This window comes from Falco naumanni, chromosome 15 (genome assembly GCF_017639655.2).
Source record: "Falco naumanni isolate bFalNau1 chromosome 15, bFalNau1.pat, whole genome shotgun sequence".
Classification (NCBI taxonomy): Eukaryota; Metazoa; Chordata; class Aves; order Falconiformes; family Falconidae; genus Falco; species Falco naumanni.
Genome location: NC_054068.1, coordinates 4,710,387 through 4,731,020, shown reverse-complemented (window position 1 = coordinate 4,731,020; position 20,634 = coordinate 4,710,387). Strand labels below are relative to the sequence as shown.

At 36.5% G+C, this 20,634-nt stretch overlaps 1 protein-coding gene across 2 annotated transcripts in view; it reads left to right on the top strand.

Moving 5' to 3' along the window:
* The window catches only part of CDH13 (cadherin 13), a 504,987-nt gene that overhangs the window by 354,604 nt on the left and 129,749 nt on the right, over nt 1–20,634 (top strand). For both annotated transcript variants that reach the window (XM_040614995.1, XM_040614994.1), the window contains exon 7: nt 754–932. In XM_040614995.1, the coding sequence (XP_040470929.1) occupies nt 754–932 (179 nt within the window). The remainder of the gene's footprint in view (nt 1–753; nt 933–20,634) is intronic.

Genomic DNA, 20,634 nt, shown 5'->3' with positions numbered 1-20,634 from the left:
CCTGCAATGCAGGAGTATGTGTACCACTAGCTAAGTACAGAATTGGCAGCATCTCAGTCCTCCTGTATTAATTATGATATAGAAGAGTAACGTTTTTCCTCTGTACACAGATACTGTAGGAATCTGTGCAGTCAAGTGTTTACCATATTGCACTGTGTAGCAGAACTGTATGCTTTAGGATTTTAATGTTAAAAGCAATCTTCATCACTTGAAGGACAGCATGGCAATAGAGGCGTGTTTGGTTGGGGTTTTTTTTTTGTTGTTTCATTGACACTGATACAGTAAGCCCATAAACTTGTACAAATTGCAATTATAACAATGTAGGCTTTAATAATTACAAAATTCCTTACTGACAGAAATTATAATGTCCAACCAATTCTGAAACTGTGCAAGACTAAAGTGAAGATAGACTTTTCCTTCAGCATGGTCATCTTCATCATAAATGTACCGTAGAATTTAAAGTGAAAAAGATACACCTGTAGTTCACTTAGTGAAATGTAATGAGTCTGATGGCATACAAACGTGGGGAACTTACAGAGTTATAGGTCTGCTGCAAACCAGAAACACTGGTCTTTTGTTGCTGGCTCAGTAGCAAGTAAAATTAAAAGCACAAAATAAGTATCAGGTGAAACTACTTAGTGGTCTTGATGAGATAATTATATATTGCGCCCACCTGGTTCTCACACTTGAAGGCAATATAATTTTACACGTTGTTGCTAACTGCATTCTGCTGTGTGTCTACCTCTCTCTCAGGTACGACTGTGATGCGTATGACTGCATTCGATGCTGATGACTCTAGCACAGACAATGCTCTTCTGCGGTATCACATCCTCAAACAGACACCTACCAAACCATCTCCAAATATGTTCTACATTGACCCAGAAAAGGGAGATATTGTTACAGTGGTGTCACCTGTACTGTTGGATCGTGAGGTAAGTGAATGTTTTCCTGTTGCTAGTCTGATATTTTTAACGTTTATGTCTATAAACTTCTTCTGTGGCTTGAAAAGAGGTTCAGAATATTGCAGCAATGGGGGTTCAGATGTTCAACTTTGAGAAGTCTTTTCAAGAGTTTTGTTTATTTCTTATTTGTGCTTAAGAAGTTATATTCTCTGATCAATATTTATAAATTTTGTTGTTCATAATTTCTGGGCAAGATGTTTAGTGTTTTGGACTGGCAAGAGCAAAGATCTTACGAATAAGTGGAATTAAATTTAGGGTTACCAAATGACTCTTTGGAAGTAAAAAAACCCAAACCACAAACCTAATTGTATATATAGCTTGCTACGTGATTGTTACAGTTTGGTGCCTTAAATCCTTTTCTAGAATTTTCTTTTTATTGAGTGGACTTACTAGACTAATCGAATTTGTACCCCATAGGCAAAAATGAAAACGCAAAAAAGGAATAGTAAAGGTAGTCTGCATGTGGCTTTAAGGTGAATTACCATAGTGCCAAAATCTATGTTTATTATAGGTCATTAACATTATAAGAGTGTAAATTGATAGCAAAGAAAGCTTAGGTATGATCATTTCACTTCCAGAAGATTATAAAGCAGAGCCAATTGGTTAAGACAAAGGTTTAGTTATCAGAATAAATGAGATCTGGGCACCAATACAATGTTGACCCTGAGCAGTTAGTCAATCTATAAATCACCATTTTCCTACCAATTATGTAGCCCTGTGTACTCTTAGGTTTGTGGAGACGACCGAGTTCTTTTCTTGCAGACTGTTTCAGGTACATGCTGATTTACTGAACTTATCTTCTAAGCTGGTTAGATTGAGGACTGTCAATATTCAGCACACTATTTCTCATTTTAACCAGATGAAAATGATGCCCATACCACTGCCCATGTTAGGTCAGTAATTTTCCTGCAGGCTTTTCTAACAGCAGGTGTTTAACGGGTAAACCAGACACATATTCCAGACAGGCAGTGCAGTAAAAGTAAGGTCTGGGCGTGTAGGATCTGTCTGTTAAGTTTAGAGAGATTCCAGTCCTTTCACACTTGCGCGGCTGGCCACAGAATTGTGCCCAAGACTTACATAATCGCTGCCTTTTTACCTCAAGTTTCCCTTCTAAATTCATTGTTTTGGTTCAAAAGCTTTATACTGTTTTTTTTAAAGTCAGTTAAGGTATTTTTATTCCTAGCAGATAACTGTTCCCCAGATTAAACCAATTTACTCAAAATTAGAAAATCAATGGAAGGGAATGAACATGCCTGCTTTTCCTAGTATCTTCCAAAGGTCACTGGTGATTCATGAAATAATGATGCTGTCTCCATACAAGAACCCTGGCCTCAATCGAACTGGTATTACAGCTGGATAGTATATCCTGAAAGCAAGATCTGAATTCCTCATGATTTTTAGTAATAGTAGATTCAATATCTTTGCTTTAAAGGTGACATGGCAAGCTGTAGTCTCGTTGAAACTGCAAATTCTTGTTGTTGCTAAAAATGCTGTATGTTTTATAAGCCAAAATGTAGGGCTATGTAAAATTTTAACACTAAATCCAATCATTATCTGCAGTTAAAATTTAAAAATAAAAAAAAAATCTGCAGCCTAATATTTTCTTGTCAGGTGAAAGGTGTAGGAAAAAGCATGTTTTCCATTTCTTCATAAGAAGTGTTCTCTGTCATCTTCGTGGGTTCAGCCTCTTCTCCCCTCTCCTGCTTATGTACATCTTGTGTAGAAACTGGTAGTCATGCCTCCTTTTTTAGATCTGTGGAGTTAGCCGTTCATGGTCAAAGATGTATAACTTCTGTTTTTAACTGTAGTATTGGCTTTTAGGGATGAGCAGCCTAATGGTCCTATTATGAACAATTCTGGGTGCCAACATAATCCTGATATTATATAAATAACATGGATTTCTGTGTAGCTCATGAAATTGAACTATGGTAAAAGAACTGTCTGCCTCAGGTGGAGAGAGACAGGAGTAACAGCTGAGGAGGAAATGGCTCTCTGGCTACTGCTTGGGGAATATGGTGTCTGCGTATCACCAGGCTTGAAGAAGTGATTATCAGGATGCTGGAAAGGTGGTGGGCAGGGCGAATGTACTATTTGGCACTCCTCTGTAGGGTATCAGCTGATATAAGGATGTTATTGTTTTATTTTCCTGGTGAGCCTTTTTAGATCTTAAACATTTTGGCTATTTATCACTATCTCCTATGGAGATGCATTGTAGAAACACGGCACAAAGAAGTGATCTTTCCCCTGAAAGCCTTGCTAATACATGTGTGACATCAGAGGACAAAAAATGTAGATTGAGTGATGGTTGGGCAAAGACCGCATGAAACAGTATCTGTGAAAAGGACGGATGCTTTTACCTCCTCAGGTCTTACCCTTCTTTTGTTGGTGTCTCATTGGAGAGTGTATTATAGCAGACATGCATCAGGAGCAGCAAGATTTTTCATAATGTTTTCCATTGCTTGGAAAAGAGAATAAATATTGAGCAACTCAGCTGATCCTTTTTATGACTGGGATTTGAGTCAGCAGTATTTGCAAGTAAGTGGGTGCAGCTGCTGAAGGTGCACACCGTACAGGGGTGGCAGGGGAGATGCATTTCTGCTGGGGAATTCCGCAGCTCCAGAAACTGGTCTGGGTGAATCTGATTATTCATGGCTGCCAGTCCAGACCTGCGGCTTCTCCTAGATTTTACTTAAACTCTAAACTGGGTCAACTGCCTCTGATTTTTCTGTCTTCTGCTAACTCTGTTTATTTTCTATTTGAATCTTAAAAGTGAGTAGAGTCAAAAGTGGTTTTTCGTAGTTGTTCCTTGTAAGTGTGCTGATTAAAACTGCATTAGTCCTAGACACCAATTAAGAAGCTGAATTAAAGTAAAAATTTCTCTAGCATGGACACAGAGAAAAGAGAAAACTATGTCTCATCAATCATATGCACCAGAGGGTGATATAAACTCTTCTAAAGCATGTTAAAACACTGATTAAAATTACTCATATTTTCCATCTCTTTTAGTAAGTTTTACTATTGCTTGGATCTTGATGCTTTTCAGAAACTTTCCATTTCATTTAACACATTTAAAAGAGTATAAATTGTTTGAGCTTATATTTTGATTTGGGTCCTTTTTTAGTCTTAAGTATCATTTATTTCATGTTTGTGCATCAGAGGGAACAGGAGCCGAGGGTACTGCCCAATGGGAGATACTGAGATGTGGAGATACAAAGTATCTGGCAGATTAAGCCCATATTGTATAGTCCATGCTATTTTTCCATGCTTCAGCACGTTCAGAAGAGTTGCTAAGGCATAGCCTCAGAAATTCTTATTTCAGTGCAAAGAGTGAAAATACAGGTATTTACCCTAAAGTTAAAAAAACAAAAAAAAGACCATCTGGAGAGCTCAATTTTTATATCCAAGTAAATACATGTGGGAGAATGTTCACATGCACGAGTAAACATCTAGGTTAAAAATTTTTAGGAGATTAAAATAAAAATATTTTTTATGGTAATACTTTAGAGTTAAAAGTAAATTCTAAGTAGACACTTTTAAAATCAAGGAAAATTTAAAAGAAAGGGAAAAGGAAAGAATTAACTTGTTTCTGGTGAACCTCAATTGTTCATCTGTTTGTTTTTAGCTCTACAGGATCAGCTCAAAATGAAGATAATTTTGTTAAATTCCTACAGGCCTTCAAAAAATTTTTTTCTGTGAATAGCATTTACCAGGTCTCTTGCTAAACTGATAGTATGGAGACGGGAATGCTCCCTGGTGTGTTAGGTGTCCTCTCCTTCAAAGGCTATTCCAAAGGTCTTCTGTGCATAAAGCACCAGAAGTAATATGTGATGTAAAAGGCAACACTCTCTCTTCAGGGTTGTTTTGTTTCTTGCACTATCTAGAATCAGAAAGGTCATTTTAGGTCTTGAGTTGCATGTCTGCGTTCACATCCCCAACCTAGCTATTTTATTTTTTTACCCTTGGTAGTAGTTGAATGGGGGTGGGGTGGGGTTGGGGGTGGGGTGGTGATGTTGCACAGATGAGTGACTCTGTGTGCTTTGGAGCTATTTCCATAGTGTAGTATCATCTATAAAAGCGTTAAGTAAAAAAGTCATTCTCTCCAGTATGCAGGAAAAGTGTATGTAGGAATCCCATGGATTACATCCAGCAAGCTGCTGAGTGCTTTTGATTTCTATTGACATCTGCTGAGGGAAGCCGAGTGCCTCATGCCTTCAAGGAAATACTTAGTACCATGCAGGATTTGTACTTATATGCCAGTGTATTTTGATTTATAAAATTCTCAGATTCAAAATTGTTTCTGAAAAGTGCATTATCCTCAGGGTTTAAAGCAAAACTCAGAGATAATTTCTAAAAGAACATCCATTTTCATTTTCAGAAGGCAGGTAAGGACGTATTTTTGAAGATTAATGTGCTGCTTTTTTTTTTTTTTTTTTTTTTTTCTCCCCCTTGTGGGAGTTAAGCATCCTTGAATGTGTCAGCCATAAAGATTGAAGAGTGTTAGGGGGCAAATTATTCTCCAGATACCCACTGGAGAATATATTTTGATTTATAAATTCAAAGGAGAAGGATGCCCTCCATCAAAGTCTATGGTTTAAGTGACCCAAAATAGAGCACAACAGGGTGAGGGGGGAGAAGAAGAAAAAAAGATGAAAGAAACCTTGAGAAAATGTTCTGAATTTTGTATTTCAGGGATGGACAGTCCATTTCCAACTGGCACTTCCCTACAGTAAAAGAAAAATAAAGTTCCCCACGTGTATAGGAGGAGAAAACACTTGTTCTTGTTCCCTTGTAGGCCCAACTCGTAAATTCCCTTTATGGATCAGTAGTCATTTTTTCTGCTTACCCACAGTGCTGTTTTGCCAGTATTGCAGACCCTTCTGCTCGGTGGGAAAGTAGCTGTGTGATTTTTATAAATTTTATATGACTAAAGTACTAAGAAAGCTGCCGCCACAGTTGCTCAAGTGAAATATTTACTTTGCTTCCCACAGTTTGAGGAGTAATATGCTTTTGTGTTTGATAGGAATTGCTGTGCTTAATTTGAATTAAGGTTAACAAGTAGTTTGAGATATCTGCTATATGCTGTCCCATATGTTTTTTAACACCTTAAGAAAACCAGTTCAAGTATTCTGTGATTCTGAGAAACCCTGGCCTTGATTCAGTTACGTGAAATGTATGTTTTCCAGCAAGACTGATAGTTGGTGTGCCTTTGCAAGCCATGCCACCATTTCAGCAGGCAAGTGCTATGTTCTGTAACCATTAGAACCAATCTTGGTGCATCAGTCTACCATTACTTGAGTCTTATATAAATTTCCCTCTCTTTATTACTTGGAAACATGGAGCTGAAAGTCTTAAGCCATAAATGATGCGAAACCTGGAGTTACATTAGCTGATCCTGCTCATGTTTATGTGGACTACATGTAATAATGTAATAGCTGGCTGAGTCTCCCGCTTAACCGGATGGCTCTAAGCTTTAAACAGCAATTGCAACAAAAAGCAGTGTTGCAAATATCCATTCCTGTCCATACACTGATGGATGACCGTACAGCCGTTAGCAATTTTTCAAGTCAACAGCAGCCCACCGATACATATTCAGCAATACGCTGCTCTCATGAAGGAATGGATGTTTGCATAAATGTTCTTTACACTATGCAACCAGTTCTGCTGTGATAAGTAAATCACAGTGTTCTTGTTGATAGGGCTTAAGGTCTCTGAAGGGGTAGCAGTAGGAAATAGGAAAAGCTTGGCCACTTCTGCGTATGGACACTACCCTCTTTATCCATATCTTCCATTTTGGAGATAGGTGTCTTAAGCAGTCAATATACTTATTACTTACTCGATCTAAATGCAAATGCTGAACCAACAGTGCACTCTCATTTTTAATGAAAAGATATTAATCTTTTCAGCAAATGCATTCCACATTTGATCTCCATATTAACCTCTAAAATATTCATATTTACAGTGATTGTGAGAAAACTTATACCTTGGAGCATATCAGTTCTGAGTTGGAATAGTTGTATCATTTCATCTTGTCTTCTCTGACAGAATTCCCACTTGCACACCTTTAACTTGTTTTGCAATATAGTAAATTCCATAGCTGGACCCCAATTTCTATGGTTTAGGGTTTTATAGTTACAGATATAGCAATATCTCACATTTCTGCTTAAAATACAAGATAAACAAGGCATTCATCCTTTTCCCTTGATTAATGCATTTCTTATGCTGTGGTTCTGATGCCTGTAAACGTGAAGAGCAGTGGGTCTTTGGTCAGAGAAAAAGTGGTGGGTCTTCAATCACTTTTTAGAGATTATTACATATTCCATTGTGTCTCAAATATTAGAAAATAGAGAAAGGGGAGGAAAAAGCTTCCAATTATAATGCTAGCTTATGAACAAATGGACAGAAATGGAAAATGCTCATTAGTGAGGTGTAAACTCTTATTTAAAGTTACATTTCTAAGGAACTTTCTAGCACTTGGGATTAAATGTCCACAGTGAGAAAATACATCTATTTTACTAGATGTACCAGTAATTCTTAGTTTGATTCCTATTATGTTTTTGATAAGAAAGCTCTCTGACACATTCTTAAATCTTGAAAGAGGCTGTGCAAAAGAGGTAAATATATTTTGACATATTTTTTTTAAATTTTGAGTAGTATCATTCAGGTTAGGAATAGTAAAGATTCCCATTGCCAGAACGTTAGAACAATTGTTCATAAAAAATAATAATAATAATAATCCAATCTGCATAAAGCTTTAGTGGCAGAATTTCTGCAAATCTTTCATTACATTGTTGTTATCTGCTTCTACTTTCATTTAATTCAACACACATTTTGATAGTCAGATTTTGGTGTTGTTTTTTTTTTTTAAAAAAAGAAATTTATCTGACAATAACAGGGACCAGATTTTCTTTTCTATAAAAATCTGTGAGGGATGAACATATCACATCGAGAACCTCACAGACAGCCATTTCAGCACAATGTTATTCTTTTGGGCAGTGAATATAGTATCAAGATCACAAGGCAGAGAAATCACTGAATGGCTTTTTTTCAAAACACTAAGCACAAGGTGTAAGAAGCCTACCTCTGGGAAAAATAAAACCATTGGGTGAACACACACATTTGCTTTCTTTGTAAATGAAAGAATCACTGCATAAGCTACTGCTTATACTTTGTGTCTTGCATGTACCTTTCCTACTCTGAACGGAGCTTGACTAGCTGCAAAACCCTAGCGACCCTTGGAGCTCCCTTCACAGTCTTGCTTTAGCTCCTCTGTGTGTGGATGCTTGAGGCCGCAGGCAGGTTTTCCTTTGTAGTCCTAAGCTCCGGTTTGTTGACAGCTAGCCATTGTAGGCTCCATATTATCATCCTGCCAGATCTGCTGGCCAAAATCCGTGTGTAGGTGCTCATTTACAATTTCATCCAATATAAACTGGGATGACAGCTATATATATTACTTAAGCTTTTTAAACTGTAGATTGCAAGTGAGATAAATAAAACCCACTTAACAGGCAAGCTTCGGCAAGGACACGTTTTCCTCCTCTGTGTAGACAAACCACATGAAATCCCAAGCCATCTCTCAAAGGAATCTTTTTCTACTCTCTCTGCATTTCCCTCTGATACTGAGGGAAGAAAAAAAGAGCATTTCCAGCTCTTCATGAGGATCCTGGGTTTATTCCTTAGATCGGCTATAAGCTCTTAATTCCTCTAGTACGTTATCCATCGCAGTATGAAAAACAAGTGATTCTCAGCTATTGATGACTCCAAGCATAATTGTAAAATATATATACTGTCATAATAGCTTACTTTCTGAAAAAGCTCCGTATTTTCCACAAAAACATGTGAATATGATTTTTCAAACTTTCAGTTCTCTGTAAGCTGCACTGAGAAATATTTATTTTCTCCCTTTCACATTTTGGGTTAGGAGTTTTGGTGTACTGGCTCCCGTGGCAGACAGTTTGCAGATCCTCTAGATGTGTCGCTCATCTAAACATCACATGTTTCTCTGACACTACTGGAGAGATTTAAAAAATATCATTTTCAAGACACTATAAGAGTGACACAAAGCATATCAGCTGCCCATATACTTTGAATAGAGGCTGATAACTGAAATGTTATCTTTTTTTGCTAGACTTTCTTTACTTAAAGAAATTGAAAGGAATATTAGCTCTATGGATGTTTAGATGCTAAAATCCCACTGTGACAAATGAGTACGTAAGAGGGAAAGAAGTATACAAGAAAACTTGAAGTGATAGATTTTGCAGGGACAGCTGGTTAATTACTAAATGCTGACACACATTCTGCTGGTACAAATGGCCTAACGGTCACTAGATTGCAGCTAAAATGGAAGATAGTAAAACTTAGAAATTCCAGACTGGAGACATACCATGCGTTTTGTGGATGCCTGGGGCAATAGTTTCAGTTCAGTAGAGAGGATTGGAAGAGTCAAAAGGTGAGAAAAATCTGAAAGAGTCTCACTGACCATGTTTTTTAATCCTGCCATAGGGCCAAGGAATATGGCTACAAGAGGTAGAAGTAAGTCTCTGTTGATTAATCCCAATAGATCCTCTCTTTCTTGCAAATATCCCTAGTTTCTAAACTGGTTTTGCTGTCTGGATAAGATGAACTCTCATTGTTATAGAAGTAGTAAGGATGTATCGCAGTTAATGCCTGAAAAAGACTTTTTTTCTGTCTTAAAAGTTTGATTTTTTTTCTGTCAAGTATCAATACTTTCAGAATGCTTAGTGCATGAGAGTAAAAAGAAAAACATCTGGAAGTAGCATGACTCAAGTAGAATTAGTACCAAAAAGTAAATGGAATTACTTAAAAAACACTATAGGAATAATTGCTTGGCTATGTCAGAGTTGCAGCTCAGAGTACTTGGGACTCTTAAGAGAGTTACCCGAGAAATGCTTCAGGAGAGAAAGTTTTGTATGCTTTAATATGAAAATCAATCACTTTCCTTTCTCAACATACAATAAAGCTTTGGAAACTGAATGATTAACTGCAGCAGTATCAAAAGCAGTACCAAATATATATTTACATACTCATGATATTAACAAACACCTAACTCTAGAAGTTCACCAAACATACGTGCATCTGTATGCTGTGTTAACACCTTGGCAAGGGAGAGAATTACCCAGTTCCAAAAATCAGGATTACACACTGGTCATCTTCCCAAGAGAAAATAAAGGACATTCTTAGATTTATGTTTATTACCAGAAAGGAAAAAAGAATATAGCTCGACAATTGTGGTTTGCATCCAGATTCCTTAACACCTTTTTTTAAAACATATAAAAGATAATGCCAAATACTTATATGGTTATTTTTAGTGTTTCGATAGCATAATTCAGATTTTCCAGTGCCGTTACTGTGGGATAATTCATCTAGCATCAATAGGCATTACTTTTGCTTCCCCAAATGCCAGTCACATAACAGGTTCATCTTTCTCATTTTATTTTCACTTTCTTTTATCTTTCTTTCTTTTTTTTTTAACTTTCTATTTTTAGGGTATATGTAGCAAATATTATTTAAAATATGCTGGTTTGTAGGAGATTTTATCTTAATACCATCAATGAGAAAAATTGTACCTATCATTTGTGCTGAAGTATCTAACCACAATCATGTGAATTAAAATTGGGGAGTGGATGTTCAGTTTTTACTCTCAGTGTAATTGTATTCTTTTGGCTTCTGCAAAGCATTGTGTCAACAACCCATAGTCCTCAGTCTGGACTACTGTGTTATACAAAACTCAATTCAAGGTTAAAAAAAACCAAACACAAACTCTTAGTCTACATTAATAATGTTTTTTTTTTTGTTTTCTGTTTTATATACTCGGTAAATCAATTAAAAGGTAATCTGAGAAGGCAGAATGTGAATGATGTTGGTATGTTTGATTGAATTATGCATTTTAGATCTTGGAACAGATAAATACAGGTAAATACACAGAAATATCCTGAACAAACATCCCTTTGAAGGGACCTGGAGATGGCTAAATCATTGAATTAAGCACATATAAATAAAAAGATTCATGCTAATCAAATTCTCCTCTGCTTCTCTTTTGGACTGGAGAATTTGCTAGTAATTTCACTTGTGATGCATTCCTGTAACTTTTTGTATACTTGTCTTTCATTTTTATATATTAAGCAAAGTGTGAAATTTTAAATCATAATTGAAATATAGCTGGAACATCCCAGAGAGAGTAGTGACAGCCTTTGAGTCCGTTTTTAGTTGTAAATGTTGGACTTCACATCCATATATAAACATTTCAGAAGCTGAAAATGTAAAGCAGAAATGAAGTTGTTCAATCACGTGGCTGATTACTGTAGAATTGAAGAAGTTCCACTTAGCACAGAAGGGCTAGCCTTTTCTTTATATAGTTTTTGATACGGCTGTGAAAGTTCCCTAAATGATTGACTTTTCCTTGCTGGAAGATCACTGAATTCTCTGTCAGTGATCAAAATGCTGCCGTTTATGCATATAATTCAGTTTTGCTGATTACTTTTTACAGTTTGCTTGTGACATCTTTAATTTGATCTGTCTTGTGTCATAGATATATATTTTTTTTTTTTTTTAAGGCAAACTCAATTTCCTTGAGAGGAAATCCATAAAGCATCATTCTCCCTGCAGAACAAGTATAAGCTGACTTCTTTAAGATCATGTATAAATCACACTTTAGGGAAGACATTGCTCACTCAGAAAAGTGATTTGCGAACACTTTAAGTTTGTGCCATATTATACTAGCATCTTCAAATAGATACCTCCATCTAAAATATGAATTCTGCCTCATAGGTTGATGGTCCCATGGAGCAGTATTTATGAATGTTGACTTTACTTTTTTGACGCACAACATATGATGTTTTCAGACTATGTTGCTTGATACTGCTCGTTTAATGATTTTTAGAATACTGGACCACAACCGGCCCTAGGTGAGGTGTTATGTTCAACATAAGAATTGAATATCCTTGCCACCTGAATTTTTCTGTATAGTATTTATAGTAGGATGTTGCCTTGCATAAAGTTTGCAGGCACACTCAGATGGCCCAGGCAGCATGTGTGCTACAGGTGTAACGCATGGTAGTGCTGATGGGGGAGCAGAGCTGCGCTCTTTGAAACGGCGGATAATTCACTGACAATCATGAAAATATTTCAGCTTGAAAGGACTGTAACAGAAAAGAGGCCCTAGAATCTGGCCTTTGCTTCTGCAGTGAAGCAGAGAGGAAGTAAATTTTATTCCAAATGTATTTCAATTTAATAAACATCTGTCATGTATATTTAAAACTGCCATTTCAGGATTGTAATTATATCATCTGAAAATAAGTCCTCCTCAGAAGAGAATTGAAGTGACAGGCTGAAGAAAATGAAACTTGACATTGCTCCTTCTCCTTTCGTCCTAGAGCTAAAATTTAAATTAATTTTCTTCTTCTTGTCAAAGTATTTTAATTGGAAATTATTTTAGATTGCAGTTTTCAGAGAGGAATGGGATACTTTCCATTGTGTGTGTACAGAAGGTTTTCAGTGTCTGTAATATTTTACTAAATTAATAATTTTCAAATATTTTAAATACTTGACAGCTGTACTGGTAATTCTCAAGAAGGTTAAAAAATTTAAAAACCTGAGATAAACATAAAGATTTTCACCGGTTTTCTTATGTTCCTCAGTACCTTTGCATACAGCCATGTTGTGTTTGTTGCTATAGTTACCCACTTGTTGGGAGAAATGAATATTTGATATTAGCAGTAACTAGACTGTAAAAATTAGATATGCTGCTTTGGTTCAGTTTAGGTTTATCACAATTTTTTACAGCTGAATTTCCTTTAAAAATCTTGAAAGTAAGTTATGGAGCCATATTCTTATGGGAGATACAAGTCTCTATAGCCCTGTAAGTTCATTCACATTCATTCTACAGTCCCTCTGATGAACTAAAAGATCCTAATTAAATTTTCTTCCAATATACTTTAATTTTCAGCTTTCAGGCCTCCTATAATAGGAGTTTCTCCTATTAATATCTTAATCTAAATATCACAAAGGACAATGATAGTCATGCTATGGCCATCACAGATGATGGCTTTCTGTGCTGAAACAGTGGCGCAGATTACAGTTGATCAAATATAGATGTTTGGCCTAATATCTCACTTCTGAATTATTTCTGGTTTGGCACAATGGTTTTTTGAACACTCCATTCAGCTGTCACTAGACAGTGAAGCACCAGAAGATAGGCAAATGCAGCTCTAAATAGCTATCCAGGTAACAATTCAGTGGAAGTCACAATTTAGAGAGGAAAAAGGTCTGCTTAGTAATAAAAAGAATATGTGGATTTATTAAAAAATTACAAGACTGAAGCAGTTGCTACTTTGACATTTACCTTAGCATTGACACTGTGTGCATGAAAATCTTTGGCAGAAAGCGTGACTTAAGGAAAACTGTTACTCTGAGACGTGTTTTCATGCAATGCTATCTCACCCATGAGAGGTGACAGAAATCCTGTTGGCTGCATTATCTTTCATTACCCTCATTTCTGTTATCTTAGAAATTTCTGATTTTTTTTTTTTTCTGTGTACTTTCTTTAACGTATCCTTGATAAAACACAAAACTTACAGTGGAGACAAACTGAAGGGAGTTCAGTTTCCCCACAGGATTTCTGCCTTTTAAATGAAGCATGGGTGATAAATGGTAAGAGCTGAAATGAGAGAGTTTTTCAGAGGAATTTGTCAAAAGCGTACCACTAATATCTGGAAGTCTAGAGATTTCCACTAATGTGATTGAATATTTGAGGATACAAGAGAAAGACAGTACAATTTATGCTGATGGTAATACAGGTGTGATTTAGGCTTTCTTGAGGTAACTGGAAAGTTGTCCCCATTGATTTTTGCGGCAGATCTTGCTGCAGGTCCCAGGCAGTTGTGCAGTTGAACAGGGGAATTAGAAGTATCAGGGGTTTGGCTGGACTCTTGACTTCTCACCAGAGCCTAATTATACCATTAAGGCATCACATTCCTGCCTTAAAGGGAAAATAATCACTGGGTTCTGTACACTGTCATCCCTCCAGTTTTAAAGGTAGCACTTTCAGATAACAAAAGGTAAAAGCATTGCTTTTAGCAGTGTGGCTAAAGGGACAGTTGTAAGAGGTTCAGGGAAGTCAGCAGTGGTTCAGTTAGAAAATTCCAGCTCTTCGAAGTAGATTGTTTTTTTGATAAGAACTGAAAAGATCTAAGCCCATTCAGGAAGTTTTCGGAAATTATGAGTTCGTTTGGGTTAGGCTGCCCTTGCAGAGCATGAGGGGTGAGGCAGGGTGTGCTGCTCTGCCAGGTCCCCTTTACAAAAGGGCGATGTGCCCCCCCCACCAGCCACGTGTCTGATGCCGCCTTGTGCTTTAAGAGGAATTATTTTCTACCTCCATCTTTCATGCTAGATCTCTCCATACATCTGTCTAGTTTACTGACCTAGCAAGAGGCTAACCCATCAAGAGGAGCTTGCTGGGCTGCTGAGTTGAATCAGCTCCTACAACTGCCTGGTGCCTCCCAAACTGTCACTGGGATGGAACCATCTGGCTGAGCCAGAGGGACATGAAGCAAAGCCTTTCTTTTTCAGCAGCGGTGAGACATTCATTAGCTCAGCTGCTTTGGGTAATCCCCTCTCCTAGGTCCACAGCTTACTGTCACTTATGTAGATAGTTTAATTGATATAAATTATTCTTTATTTCAAGCATGTGTAATGCCTGGAAGCTTATTTAGAAACCCAACGCAGAGATTGCATTTAACCTTGCTGCACCATAATTTTCAACACCACCCCCAAAAAAACCTTTCCAAACAAAACACCAAAATAAACCAAATAAAAAAAACTGAACAAAGTTTCAAGAGTTACACTCCATTTCATCCAGCAGCAGAACAGCAGATAAGGCTGGCAAAACACTTTTACCTCACTGGGTGGCAGATGTAATGTATCTCAGATCATACTGCCACTGAATTCCCTGTACACTGCTCTGGGTCCGTAAAGTGCATTGATTTCCTTCCCAGTACAGAATGACACAGCTGAAGGCACTCTCCGCCTTGTAAAAAAAATGCTCTCAGCACTATGTCATCAATGACAATATGGCCCTTCTTCCCCAGAGAATAAGAAAAGGAATTTGTTTCTTACATAGTAGAACATTCCACTAGCAATAGCCGCAAGCCTGCAGTGGAGTTTCTATCTTGCCTGATTTGTTAAGGGGTGGGTGAGTTTATCTGAAGAACTGTCTTCAGGTAACAGGAATTCTTTACAAATCAGTTCTTGGGGTACACTGCAAATAGGGAGGACACACACACAAAAATGACAGGGATCCTTGAACTAGTAATTGTGAACTGCTTAAGTACATATAGATTTATATATGTCTAAATCTATATATACACATATATGTTGGTTGGGTGTTTTTTTTGTTTGGTTGCTTTTTTTGCATTAAGAGTTCTTTGAAATACTTTTTCTAACTGGCTTGCCTTTAATTGGAAAAAGGGACATGAAATCTCATATGCTTCTGTTGTGGCTGTCATATCTTAGCATGAAAGACCAATCACATCACATGGAAAGTTATAGATACAATTAAATCAAGCTTTTACTAAAGCAGATACAGAAATGGAGGCTCACAACTTCATTTGAGGTAGGAAGTAATTTTTAACAAGCAAAACCAAGGTTTAAGGCTGTGTAAATGAACAGAATTTCTTTTCAGCTGTAAAGCAGGTCTTGTCTCCTTCCAAGTGGAAGGAGCAGAATAATGAATACTTGGCTTCAAAAAGTTTTAATAGAAACTCCTGTCTTGTTAGGCGCTTTCCACTAGCATCAATGTATCAGCTTGTTATTTTTTTCCCCTCTAGTTCATATATCATATTTAGTTTATCAGCCTTCATATGAGGCCAAGAGGATTTGATTATAGGATCTGACATGTCAATGTTATTTTTGGGAGGCAAAAGGGGTTTGATGGTTTGATCTTAGTGACTTGGTAAGTTACTCCTACTTGAAGAGTCAGAATTTAAATTAAACAAGGATATTAGTTTCCAATAGATAAAGCAAGATATATTTTTCTCTTTTCATCCCTGAACTGATAGAAGGAAGTATGTAATTTTTGTTTCATGAAGATGGAAGACAGAAAACTGACACAGGTTTTGGAATATAAATTAAGAATTTAGATGACATTTTGAGGTAGTGGATAAGCAGAAGATGCCTTGTGCTTTAGCTGGAGCAAAGCCTGTCTTTTCCAATCCTATCCAGGGAGGATAAATTAAATAGTATAATTCAGACTGTTACTGATAAGTGTAATGGATCAAACAGAATATTCAAAGTTTCAGTAAATAGTAGTGAGAAAACCTTTCCAAGCACTTTCCTATTTTCTGTACAGCACATCTCAGGAAATAATAGACCGTATCTTTAAAACAAATCATACAATGCACTGTGGAAAACATACTAGAATATTTTGTATCATTTTACATCTGTTTTTTCCCTTAATTATAAATATTGGAGAAAACTAGAAAAGTGTGTTATAGCAATTTACATATAACTATATTTCCTATTCATATATGGGCATAACAGTAACCACTCAAAGATCTGACAGCTGATTTAAAACTTGTAGGCAAAAATGAATCTGTTTATATAGAAGGTAAAGGCCAAGAAATGAATAGTGGCTCTTATAAGAATTCTAGGAGAAAGTACAAGAATCAAGAAGAAAATGAGGAGCAAATACAAATTCTTCCAGATTTTCTGAAGGAATTCACAGCACTTAGGCTTTTGGGCAAGATGTGCTCCTGTATACTCGTTGAGGAAATGGTAGTTTGCTCTTAGACATGTTGCTTAGTCCATTACAAATGCCTGTTTCACTAGACTGGTATATGATGAGCCACACTATGCTTAAAAACATTAGAAGGTATGAACCCTCCCCTTGCAGACACGAGGGGTAAGTGATTACTCTTGTCAACATCTGCAAAAAAGCAGCAGAGGAAAAGTTGGGGGAAAAAAGACCCCAGGACAAATTCTCTTTTGCATGATCATTTCCTCTCCCTGGAATACTGCTGTGTGGCTTTTGTACAATTGTGCAAACATCTGGAGAGGTACAATTAAGTGTATTCAAAATCTCAGTGACATGAATTCAGTTGAAAATAATTCTAGGATTTTTTCCTTCCTTTTTGCTTTTAGCTCAGTGTACATCTAAAACTCTGAAGAGTGCAAAAAATTTATCTCTGTGATACGTAGATTATACTAGCTAATAGCATTCTCTGTCATAGGAGAAGAAAATAACACCAGATAAAACTTAACAGATAAAAGACAATGATTCACCTCAAAAGAGCCTCAACCAGTCACATAATTCATGGCTTTGTTTTTTATCTACTTGTAAAAGATTCATGAACACTTCTGCTACTGTCTGCATCCATCTGGTTCTTAAGTAACATGAATTAAGAAGAGCACATCTAGTTGCTGTTCCTATTCCATTTTTGTTGTTGTTGACAAATACTCATTCTCAAGTTGCTAGGACCTAGCTAATGCAGGACCACCCATTCCTGCTTTTCCAAAATTCTGCAGTAAGTTGCGTGCTGATGTTGGTAGAGTCTGACCAAGAAAAGCACAACTAAGATTTATCCCTTTGCTCCTTATCCTCTTTGTTTTCCTGCAGTAGGGAAAACCTCAAATGGCCTGTCTACACATCTACCTTTTCCTGGGTAATCTGTCTCTGAAAACAGTCTTTCATATGTATAATTGTCTGCCTGGAAGGACCAGACTCCTGTGCTGGTGGCACACTGATTTATTCCTCTGCTAATCCTTGCGTGTTTGGCAACAGAGTATTGTGGTAGCTGGTAGGTTAGGAGTTTATGTCCTGAAATAATAACTGCATGGATGATGACAGAATAAAAAAGAATGTCTTTGAACTATTTCTCTTAAAGCTATTTTCTCATCTGGTTCTATTTATTTTCCTTTTCCTTCTACAGTTATAGTCTGATAAGTAGTATCTTTTCAGTGAGACTCACCTTCTGATTAATTTCTTTGTTTCAATGAACATATATTTAAGAAAATAATCTATTTTTTGAAGTGTTCGACATCAGTGAGGTTAAAGAAAAAGTATAAAGGGACCAAGAGGAGTTAGAAATGTATTACTGCAATAACAAAACACAGGTGAACTTGCCACTCTGAAATACATCAGAGCAAAACTATGGGAAAAACAGTCAGAGAAGGGAAGGAGGGATAGAGAAATTTGTAGAAGACAATAAAACATAAAAAATAATCTGTTCAGTTAGAATTTTGTCTAGTTCACTTGCATGTATTGTATTTATGAATAAACGAATGAAACTGGATGAATAAAAATATCCAGAAACATTTTCTATCAAAGACTTAACTATGAAATTACCTTCTAAATGAATGTTCACAGGTATACCTTGAAGTAGAACAGAAAAGGAAGTAACTTCCATGTCTGTGCTTTAACAAAACAAAGCCATTTTTTAATAATGTACCAGTCAGAAAAAATAATTTTCAGGCTGCAAAAATCTTTTATTTCCTACATTTAGAGGTGTTTCTTAGAGATTTATTTTGAAGTAAATGGACAATTTTTACAGCATGGAATTAAATTTACCTATTTTTGAATCTTCATGCATAACTTAGTGTTTAAGGTTTCAAAAACACAGAATAATTAAACAAAAAGGAATATCTATTTTTAAAGACCTATTAAAATAAGACCTTTATGGAATGTACAGTATAAATCAATCTGTAGATAGCAGTGTTCCTCAGATGTGTGGGGAATATCAGTGGATGTAATGGAAAAGGAAACAGGTGGAAAGCATCTGTGTTATTTCTGAAGAACCCTGATGACTTTTGTGAAGAACAGTTCATTTTTGAATATCCAGATGTTCCTATAATAAGGTGCTATTTAAAGTTAGCACAAACTTCCCTCTATCTCTCTAGATAGCATCAGACTTTTGAAGTCTTTTAAAAGATATAAATTGAGTGCTTCAGTAAAAAATGCAAATCAACACATATAAGCGTGGCAGAAGAATAGAAACAAGAAGGGGTTTAAAATGATATTTTATCCGCATTGTTTTAGATTTTGTGAGTCATCCAAGCTTCTTCTCTACTGTAGAAAATTGTTTCAGAAATTGCTCTGCCTGTTAGCTCAAAAATCACATTTCCAGATTTGTTCATAGACTTCCTACACTTGTTCACATTTTCCCACTCTAAATGGACGCTTAGAAATACTTTGGTCTTAGTCCCAGACTTTGAACTTAATTAAGGTGCAAGGTTTTCTGAAACCTAAGCATAATTTTAAACATAAATATCTGTGAGGCTTGTGTTAAGGATTTTTTTCTGTTCCTCCTTTTGTCACCAGCAAACCAGCTCCCAGTGGAGCTTGCTGGCCAAATGCTTTGCTGCATGTTGACCCTATTTATTGATGGGGAGAATATTGCTGAATGATGAGGGTAATTTCTTTATTCTCAAAGATGATATACTAGTTCCAAGGCACACTGCAAAGATTTACGTTAACTTTAACAGGTTAAGCTTCAAGAAAAGATAGTCTTGGTGAGAAGTCTCTGATGTTTTTTGGGGTTTGTTTTGTTTTGGGTTGTGGTTGGTGTTTTTTTTTTTTTTTGGGGGGGGGGGGCGGGAGGTAATTGCTTAAGCTATGTGTTAAAATGTACTTTATTTAACAGCAATTAACATTCTTTTAGTTGTTGTAGGAGTGGGCTGGTAGCTTGATCACCCCCGCAGACATGTCCAAGCCTGACAGTAAGCCAAAGACTCATTCCTCCAGAAGTTACGCAAAATCTCTGTTGACATAAAGCCCTTGCTTAGACGTCATTTCCCACCGTTAACAAAGATGAAGTTAACCCAGTCAAAGTAAAACTTGATGATATAGTGTATACCTCACCTGAGTGAGACCATGTGGCAATAGGATGCTGAACATTAGCGATCTGAGGCAAAAATTCCTATCCTGATGGGTAAAGATAGATGTTTTCCTCTGTATTTGATCATTTAAATAAACAGAGTCAGAGATTTAAAAGTATGGACTTTACCAAGAGGTGGGACTGCTCAACACGTTTGAAATGTGACTGTTTTCCACATGGTTAGTGAAAGAACGATGTAAAAACTTCATTTTAGACAACTGGAATGTCAGATTCAATTGCATTGGCTTAATCTTAGCAATCTGATGAAAAGGAAATGGCAAGAGTGATCGTATCAATATTCCAGGGATCAGCAGAGGGGAAGTAATACTTTTAAAATATAATTTACTTGAAAATGTTCCTCAAAGACATGCATTATAAATACAAAGGATATGAAGGATATCAAATGAGCTAATAGAAGGAGGAAGACAGCTATACATTTTATTACATCCCCCTTTAATCACAGGAAAATCCATTTTCAGCTAATCAGCTATTGATATGCAGAATGATGGGTTCTTGCAGGTTGAAATAGGTGTTTCATCTGAAGATGCCCCACTCTGTAGCCTGTAGTTCACTTGACCTGTTTCTTTTACACACTTGTTAGCAGATAAGGAAATAATAGTAAAGTTTTGAAAAATGTTTGCCTAGAAAAGATGTACTGAACACTTAAAACAGATGACAGGCTTAAAGACAACGTTCATAAGTAAAGTGTGTTTGGTTTACTGCCAGCTGAAATCTTTTGAATCTTTACTTCATCAACAAAATAGAAATTTGTTAAACAGCACAAATGG